The following is a 10,233-nucleotide window of genomic DNA, read 5'->3' on the forward strand; positions in this document are numbered from 1 at the left end:
AAAAAAGAAAGAAAGAAAAAAGAAAAAGAAAGAAAGAAGGAAAGAAGGAAAAAAAATACATCTCAGACCAGTCCAGGTGAGAATACTATACATGTTATCATCAACATGTAATAAACCATTTCTGTGTCCCACAAATGTCTTCCCTCTCTGTTATTTCTGATTTCCTTCCCTATACTCTTCCCTTTTCCCAGCTTCCTTCCATACTGTTTCCAGTGTCCATAACTATTTTCACTGCTTTTATGTTCTCCAATCGCTCAGTGGCTTTTTTTTTTTCAAATAAGATAGTTTACACTCCTCATTAGTAAAAGAGGGGATTGAGAGGAAAAAAAATGTTCCAGAAGAAAATTACAGTGCACTTGTCACTAGATTCTAGCTTTGTCCATACCTTAAGATCTTTTGTGAATCAATAAAATGTGGGGGAAAAAAGTGGAAGGGAGGGAGGGAGAGAGGAAGGAAAAAACGGGTAAAATTACGCTTAATTGACAAAAACAAGAAGCTATTTGCTGATGATAATGTATATAATAGTAATAGCCTTGTTTTGACTGACTGATATTGGTGTTGGAAAAGAAATGTATACTGTAAAGATGTGATAAAATGTAAAAATAAATATTCTTAATTTAAAAAATAAAGATAGTAACTTGATTGTTTCAATCCACATTTCTTTATTAAGCTGATTTTTTTCTCATTAATTTTGTTTCTCCCTCTGTGAATGATCTTTTTGTATTTTTCATTCATTTTGTTTTATGACTTAAAAATTATATTCTTCAATTATTGCATAAGCTTTTTAAATAAGAAGGATGTTGGTATTTCCTAACATCAACAACCAACTGGGTGTTTAATAATTCAGTTCAGTTCTGACACTAACCACCAGGAGTTAGCACAGACGCTTTAGGTTAAGGACTCAGTCCTACAAGACTGCCTTCCACTTCAGATGATGGTCACAAGTCCCAATTTTATGACTTCAGCTAGACCATATGTAAATTGAGAGTTCCCATGAAACACCTCCTCAGGTTTAACAATTTGTTATACCTCAAAGAACTTAGAAAGACACTTTGCTTACATTTGATAGAATATTATAAAGGATACAAATTAACATCCAGATTAAGAGGTTTATGGGGCCAGGTCCAAAGGTTCCTGAGCATAGGAGCTTCTGTCCTGTAGAGTTGAAGTGCACCACCTTCCTGACACATGAATGTATTTGCCAACTTGAAATCTCTCCAAGTCCTGTTGTTACAGAATTTTATAAAAGCTTTATCACACAGGCATCATTATTAACTCAATCTTCAGCCTCTTTCCACTCCCCAGAGGTTAGAGATATGTGGTAAAATGTCCAGGCATCTAATCCAGGCTTGGTCTTGACTAACCTCCTATCTAGGATCCCAACAACAGTTACCATATTAGAACAAAAGACCTTCGTATTACCCAGGAAATTCTAAGACATTTAGGAGCTCTGTATGAGAAATCAGGGGCAAATTCTAAATAGTAGAACAAAAGATACTTAGGCCAGCCCCGTAGTCTAGTGGTTAGGGGAGTAGGATCCCCTCATGGCTAACTGTGGTTTGAATCCTAGCCCCAGTGGCTTGAAAAACACCATGCACATGTATTTTGTATTTTGGGATGATGCTCAGGAAATAAATGTAAATTAATTAAAAAAATGTTTTGGGGAAACCAGCAGTTAGCGTAATGGCTATGTCGCTGGACTCCCACGTAGTTGACCGCGGTTCGCGTCCCGGACCTGGTGGCTTAAAACTCATGCTGGGCGCGTGTGCGTGCGTGCCCAAGATCCCGAGAGGAGAATGGAGGAGAAGGGATTGCGGCGTGACCATCCCCCCTAGGGGGGTGATTTCTCGCTTTCTGTCTCTATGTCTCTCTCTGTCTGTTTGGCGAGCGCACGTGTCCTATAGTGAAAAATCTCTCAAAAAAATGTTTTGGAAGAAAATTACAATGCACTTGTAACTAGATTGTAGTTTTGCCCATTTTTTTTTAGTTTAAGGTATTTTGCAAATCAATAAAAGGTTGAAAAAAGGTTTAGTATGGAAGGGAGAGAGGGGAAAGAGGAAGGAAAAAACAAGTAAAAGTATGCTTAACTGACAAAAAATGAGCAACTATTTTCTCATAAGTTATAGAGTAATATCTGGCTTGGCTGACATGCATAGTATTTGTGCTGGAAAAAGGAATGTTGTATACTGCAAATATGTAATTAAACGTAAATAAATTAACTAATTTTTTAAAAAGCACCCCCCCCCATGAGGATAATCACACTACAATCTTTTCTCCATTTCTTCTTCCCTTTGGAATTTTGAGCATGCATTCACATGTGCCCAGTGTATTTCTCAAATCATGGGTCCAGGACTTGAACTACACAACTGGGCATGTGGAATCCAGCTGCATTAACCATCATGCCACCAGCTAGCCCTATTTTACCTTTTTAATTCCTAGTAGAAAATATCCTTGGTGATTGCAATTGTATTTGGTTCTTCTCTGCCATGTATTCTTTCGGTAAAAAAGCCTTTTCTAGAAAGAAAAAAAAAGAGAGAGAGAGAAAGAAAGATAGTAAAAAAGCCTTTTGTAGAAAGAAAAAAAAAGAGAGGGAGAGAAAGAAAGATTGTATTCTGGTTCTAGACATCTGGAAAATATAGAATAATTTTCACTTTCCCATTAAAAAAGAAGTTCAGTTATTTTTCTTTGTCCAGGTTCTCATTTGTGTCCCCCAGGAAGCTCTGCAGTTTCCTTATAGAGGTTCCTCTCATTTCTAGTTAAGAAATTACTGCTATTGTATTTGCTGCTATTATGTTTGTGGTAGTGCCTTTGGTAAAAAAAGATCTTTGATTCTATTTCTTGTTCATTGATTCATTGGTTTAGTTTTTCTACTCCCTCTTGAGTTGTGTGTATGATTTTTTCATACTTGCTTAAAAAATTGCCCATCCTACCCAGATTTTAAAACTAATTGTCGTAAACCATATGGAGTATTTTTGCAAATTTGAAACATGGCCTTTGTACTTTTATATCTGTTGTTGAATTGTCTTCTCATTTGTGATGTTGAGTACATGGGTTTTCCCCCCTTGTCTATTATTTTTGGTCTTTTCAAAGAACAAGCCTTTGGTTCCATGCCCCATTCCACATGAGTTTTTAATGTTTATTACTTTTGTCTTGATTAGTTGTCCCCTGTGTGTTTTGCATTGTTTTATTGTTTTTCTAGCTTCTAGATTTGATTGCTTAGTCCAATCATATTGAATCCTTTAATTAATCAGCGAGTTACCTAATTAAATAAATTAAGATAATTTGTCCTGTGAATATGGCTTTGGGCACATCTTATAGGTTTCTTCTCTGCTAGATAGAATATGATTCAATACCATGATCATAGTAGCTTCTTTATAATTAGATAATTTTCCATTGTTAGAATAGATCACAGTATGGTAATTGGATATTCTATGAACATTAAAAAATGAACTTTGTCATAAAACACTGCAAGCCTGCAGTCTTTTTAGAGAAACTTATTTAGTAACTTTGGATTTTTGTATCTGAGAGTTGAGAAAAGGACTCTCAGTGTGGGTTTAATTTTTTTTTTGTATTTTATTTTATTCTATTTTTAAAAATTGATTAATTATTTTTATATACATTCAATGACATTGTTTAGCTTATGAAGTGAACATTTCAAAATGTGAACAATTCTCCCCAGTCCCATTGATCAAAATATCTTCAACAGATTATATCACACCTCCCCGTCCTGTCAATGCTCTGCCTCTGTATCCCTCCTCCAAATGTCCTCCCCTAGGCCCCATTCCTCCACACACACCACATTTGGTGTTCACACCCATCTCTTGTGTTTGTTTATCTTTTAGTCAATCAGTTTTGATCGTAGAGTGCAGACACTTGGTATATATTAAGTGGGGACATACATTGTCTCTCCTTCATAGCCTGGCTTGCTTCACTCAGCAGTAAACCTTCCATATTCTTCCACTTTCTGTCAAAAGCCAGGGTTTTTTTTTTTTTTGTTATAGCTGAATAGTATTCCATAGAGTACATGTGCCACAGTTTTTCAATCCATTCATCCATATGGGGCATTTGGGTTGGTTCCATGTCTTAGCAATCGTGAATAGTGCTGCAATAAACATCAATGTGCAAGCACTTTTCCAATGAAGGATTATTTCTCAGATTTTATCAGTGAAGTTGACCATTTCTTGTCATGTTCTTATTTTTCTCTGTGAATTTTAGTTTATGTTCTTTGCCCATTTTTCTATCAGATCATTGTTCATAATTTTTAGAATGGACATCAATTACATTAGCAATGAAAAACAGTCAAGATATGGGCCAGTCAGGTGGCATGATGGTTAAGGTGGCTGGATCCCACATGGCCACTGGGGTGGTTTGAGACCTGGACCTGGCAGCTTGGAAAATACACAGGGTGTATACACATGCATGCTCAAAATCCCAAGAGGAGAATGAAGGAGAAGGGATTGTAGCATGGCCATGCCCTCTGGGGTGCTTTCAATTTATTTCTCTTTCTCCAATAAGGACATGAAACACACACACACACACACACACACACAAGTTATTCAGACTGGGCAGTAAGAACATGTCATCTCTGCTCTGTGATGTGTGTGACTCCAGCGGTGAAAAGTCTGCCAATGAGAGCTGGAACCATCTGAGAGCTCACCATCCCATGTCACCTCATCATGCAGCTTGGCTTCTTCACAGCATAATGGCCTCAGGGAAATATGACTTCTCACAGGTATCCCAGGGTTCCCAGAGCATGCATTCCAGGAAACAGTCTACAAGCTACACTGATTTCCAGAACTGAGCCTTGGATGTAATTTGAAATCACTGCACCGTACTCCAGCAGTGGAGGCAAACTCGGGCATACCCAGACTCTAGGGGTGGGGACAGAGACCCAACCTCTCAACAGAAGACTGTCAAGACCACTGTGCACAACACGTGAGATAGTACATCATTATGTCCATCACTGGGAAGGCACTCAGCCACACTGTGGTTGGTTGTCATTCTTGAGGTACCTGCATACCTCAAGAAAGAACAATCCTTCATTGGAGAATGTTCTTTATGAGGCCAGAAAGTAAGTCTGTGACTTGGAAACTGTGAAGAAAAATCATGGCCCTCTCTGGAGTTTGGAAAAGGCACCTATGTTTTTCTCCACCTGGCTTACAATGTGCCTAGTGTTTGTGCCAGAAGGTCAGAGTCCATACATCTACTGCATCCTAGTGACAGCACCCCTTTACTGCAGATTTTATTCTTTTGAGCAAGGAGGAGAAACTTCTTCAGTGCCATACAAAATATAATTCCCACATAAGCAGGAGGTGAGTGCTATCACTTCCCCGAGTCTCCATTTTCTCATCTAGAAAATGAGGATATTAACAACTTCTCCCCCACGAGGTCATTTGGACATTAAGTAAGTAAACACATGCAATAATTCAAGAGAGTGACCAGCACATCATAAGATGTTTAATTACTTGTTATGAATCACTCCATTAATGGGCAGAATTTGACAAGGATCATGAAGGACATACAGGATGAGCTGAAAATTAATTCCCCATGAAAACAGACTGTCTCTCCAGGGCCTGACACAGGAGAGTTGCTCAGGAAGCATTAGTTGAACAAGTGAATGAATGTAATGACAGCAGAAATACAGGGTCGAGGTGCGCACCTGTAAGATCAGTTTCATGGATAGTCTCTTCCCACATGAAGGGGAAGAGAAAGAAAGCATCTTTATTCAGAAGCAGAAGTTGCTATCACCAAGACCAGACCTGTCTCCAACTGAGGAGGCTCCTTAAGGCCTGCTTCATGTCCTTATTTCTTAGGCTGTAAATGAACGGGTTAAGCATGGGAGCCACCACTGCATACAGCACTGTAGCCACAGAGTCTTCAGCTGTGTAGGAAGAGGAAGGTCGCAGATAGACCCCAAATAGCGTCCCATAGAACAAAGTGGATCCCACATGGCCACTGGGGTGGTTTGAGACCTGGACCTGGCAGCTTGGAAAATACACAGGGTGTATACACATGCATGCTCAAAATCCCAAGAGGAGAATGAAGGAGAAGGGATTGTAGCATGGCCATGCCCTCTGGGGTGCTTTCAATTTATTTCTCTTTCTCCAATAAGGACATGAAACACACACACACACACACACACACACAAGTTATTCAGACTGGGCAGTAAGAACATGTCATCTCTGCTCTGTGATGTGTGTGACTCCAGCGGTGAAAAGTCTGCCAATGAGAGCTGGAACCATCTGAGAGCTCACCATCCCATGTCACCTCATCATGCAGCTTGGCTTCTTCACAGCATAATGGCCTCAGGGAAATATGACTTCTCACAGGTATCCCAGGGTTCCCAGAGCATGCATTCCAGGAAACAGTCTACAAGCTACACTGATTTCCAGAACTGAGCCTTGGATGTAATTTGAAATCACTGCACCGTACTCCAGCAGTGGAGGCAAACTCGGGCATACCCAGACTCTAGGGGTGGGGACAGAGACCCAACCTCTCAACAGAAGACTGTCAAGACCACTGTGCACAACACGTGAGATAGTACATCATTATGTCCATCACTGGGAAGGCACTCAGCCACACTGTGGTTGGTTGTCATTCTTGAGGTACCTGCATACCTCAAGAAAGAACAATCCTTCATTGGAGAATGTTCTTTATGAGGCCAGAAAGTAAGTCTGTGACTTGGAAACTGTGAAGAAAAATCATGGCCCTCTCTGGAGTTTGGAAAAGGCACCTATGTTTTTCTCCACCTGGCTTACAATGTGCCTAGTGTTTGTGCCAGAAGGTCAGAGTCCATACATCTACTGCATCCTAGTGACAGCACCCCTTTACTGCAGATTTTATTCTTTTGAGCAAGGAGGAGAAACTTCTTCAGTGCCATACAAAATATAATTCCCACATAAGCAGGAGGTGAGTGCTATCACTTCCCCGAGTCTCCATTTTCTCATCTAGAAAATGAGGATATTAACAACTTCTCCCCCACGAGGTCATTTGGACATTAAGTAAGTAAACACATGCAATAATTCAAGAGAGTGACCAGCACATCATAAGATGTTTAATTACTTGTTATGAATCACTCCATTAATGGGCAGAATTTGACAAGGATCATGAAGGACATACAGGATGAGCTGAAAATTAATTCCCCATGAAAACAGACTGTCTCTCCAGGGCCTGACACAGGAGAGTTGCTCAGGAAGCATTAGTTGAACAAGTGAATGAATGTAATGACAGCAGAAATACAGGGTCGAGGTGCGCACCTGTAAGATCAGTTTCATGGATAGTCTCTTCCCACATGAAGGGGAAGAGAAAGAAAGCATCTTGATTCAGAAGCAGAAGTTGCTATCACCAAGACCAGACCTGTCTCCAACTGAGGAGGCTCCTTAAGGCCTGCTTCATGTCCTTATTTCTTAGGCTGTAAATGAACGGGTTAAGCATGGGAGCCACCACTGCATACAGCACTGTAGCCACAGAGTCTTCAGCTGTGTAGGAAGAGGAAGGTCGCAGATAGACCCCAAATAGCGTCCCATAGAACAAAGACACCACTGCAAGATGAGAGCTACAAGTGGAAAAAGCTTTCAACTTGCTCTGGAGAGAATGCAGTCTTAGTATAGCTAAGAAAATACTCTTATAAGAGAGAAAAATAAAGAGGAAGGGAGTAACAAAAAGAAGGCTCCCCAAGGTGTAAACAACTAACTCATTGATATGAATATCTGAACAGGAAAGTTTTAGTAGTGCATAGAGTTCACAGAAAATATGGTGAATTCTAACACTTGCACAGAATGACAATGTATCCATAAGGAGTGTGTGGATCAAGGGATAGATGTTTGTAATAATCACAGCCAAAGACACAGAGGTGATACAGAATTTGGGACTCATGATTGTGGCATAGTGAAGAGGGTGACATATGGCTACAAATCTGTCATATGCCATCACTGCCAAGAGGACATTATCTAGTTCTAGAAATAAAATTAGAAAATACATCTGAGTGAGGCACCCAACATAAAGGATGGATTGGCTCTGGGTTTGAATATTTAGCAGCATCTTTGGTATAGTGACAGAGGTGAAGCAGATGTCAACACAGGACAGGTTGGCTATGAAAAAGTACATGGGAGTGTGGAGGTTGGGAGCAGAGCTGATGGCCAGGATGATGAGCAGGTTTCCTACCACAGTGACCAGGTACATGGACAGGAACAGGCTGAAGATGAACAGCTGATGCTCAGGTACCTCTGACAGTCCCAGGAGGAGGAATTCTGAGATGACGGTTACATTGCCTCTCACCATAGCTTCCAGTGTCTATAAACATGCATTGGAAATATATATGTCAACAAGACTAGGAGAAATTTGGAGAAACATGCATAGCATCCTCATCATTCACTAAAATTGTGTTTGGCAATGCCTATGGATGGGTCTACAACCTGGAGCAGTAAGGAAAAGAGAGTAGGATGACTGTACAGTCACCAAGAGTGTGGGTGATGTTGAGGCTCTCTTCGAGACTGACCTTGGCCAAGAACTACTCTTGCTTCCCTGGGAGGAAAGGAGAATCTGGAAGAGAAGGAAACAGAGAGAACTGAAAGTAAGTCCAGGAGTGGAGGTAAAATAGGTAGAGGCAACAAGGGCAGCTGATTTATCACAATGGAGTCCTCAAAGAGATCTCTATGGGCCTTTTCACTTTATTCATATAGGGATCTGAATGATGACTATTAAGGTAAAATTTGTGTTTGTCTGCGTGTGTGTGTGTGTGTGTGTGTGTGTATGTATGTATGTAGAGATATACTTAGTGTCATAGAGACTTAGAAGGGGACTTCACAGAGTTCATGGGAAAATGCAATTAAAATATGAGTTCATTTTGGTGAAAAAAGTTTTTGAAATCTATGCATAGTATTTGCTTATTTCTGGAAGGCACATATAATGGCCAGAGGAAAAAAGACAGAGAGAAAGCACCTCTAGATAATATATGATCATGCTGTAATCCTTTCTCGTCCATTTCTCCATTCTGTTGAGATTCGAGGCATGTACACACATGTGCTCTGCATGGTTTTCAAGCTGCTGGGGCTGGGATTCAAACCACAGTAGGCCATGTGGGATCTGGCTCTATGCACAGTACTTAACCACTGTACTACAGGGAAGGCCTACATAGTTTTTTTCATTATACGCATGTTTCCCTGAATTTTGTAAGGACTCCTCATATGTTCATATATATGTACTCAGAAATAGTCTGAAAAGATATTCACCAAAATATTAAAACAATGACTGTAATGACAGCAGAAATGCAGGGTGATATCTGGAGTGTGATATCTTTATTTTCATCTTTTTCAACAATAAATATGTAATAGTTTTCCAAACTGTGCTACATGGATGTTAATGTTTCTTTCAAGAGCTGTCTGTGATAAACATAGACTGAGGTACAAGCACAATTAGAGGCTCATACTCAAAGTCTTCTCCTATAAAAAGGCATGTCTAAAAAATTACGTCCCTGTGTCTTTCCCTGAACTTCTCAAGTTCGTGTCATGAAATCCACAAAGGCTAATGCTCATGTGGTGTAATTGCACTAAATAGACAGAGCTACACTCATAAATCTGAAATTCAGATAAAATAGAAAAGTTAGGGGCGAGCAGGTGGCATGCTGGTTAAGGCTCTGGACTCCCATATGGCAGACCGTAGTTCGAGTTCTGGACCTGGCAGCTTGCTTTCTCATTCTCTTTCTGTGTCTCTCTCCAGTCAAATTGAATGATAATAATAATAAATAAATAATTATTTAAAAAAAATAGAAAAGTTAGTAAAATCTGCTTTTAAAATATTGACTGAAGAAGGAGTAGATGATGAATGGTCAAATATTCATACCAGAAACTGAAAAAGATTTCATAGATCTTCACATATAAATTCATAGATCTTCACATAAAAATACACTATATGTTTTTAATCCAGGTGCTTTTAAGATCAAATTCTTTAAATTCATTATATTGTCAGTTCCCCAACTCCTCCTCAAATATTAAAAGTTGCCAGGGAAGAAAGAGTATTTTTGTTTCACAGCTGAATCCCCATGGCTTCAAGCCAGCATTAACACTGATACCAAAACCAGGCAGCAACAGCATACACACAAAATTAAAATAAGGGGGAAAATTTTTAATATAAGCAAATCCAGTCCTTAAGTGTATTGAAAGGATAAAATATCACATAGAAACACATGAATGATTGACTTTCATATGGCTTCTAATAGATCAATTAACCATGCTT

General features: G+C 39.5%; 1 protein-coding gene across 1 annotated transcript; it reads right to left on the bottom strand.

The window, feature by feature from the left end:
- Positions 1–7,341: 7,341 nt before the first annotated feature.
- On the bottom strand, positions 7,342–8,280 carry LOC102468635 (olfactory receptor 1D2-like). Its single transcript, XM_006171076.1, has one exon. The coding sequence runs from the start codon at positions 8,278–8,280 to the stop codon at positions 7,342–7,344; it is 939 nt and encodes a 312-aa protein (XP_006171138.1).
- Positions 8,281–10,233: the final 1,953 nt, after the last annotated feature.

This window comes from Tupaia chinensis, unplaced genomic scaffold (genome assembly GCF_000334495.1).
Source record: "Tupaia chinensis unplaced genomic scaffold, TupChi_1.0 Scaffold149248_1, whole genome shotgun sequence".
Lineage (NCBI taxonomy): Eukaryota > Metazoa > Chordata > Mammalia > Scandentia > Tupaiidae > Tupaia > Tupaia belangeri.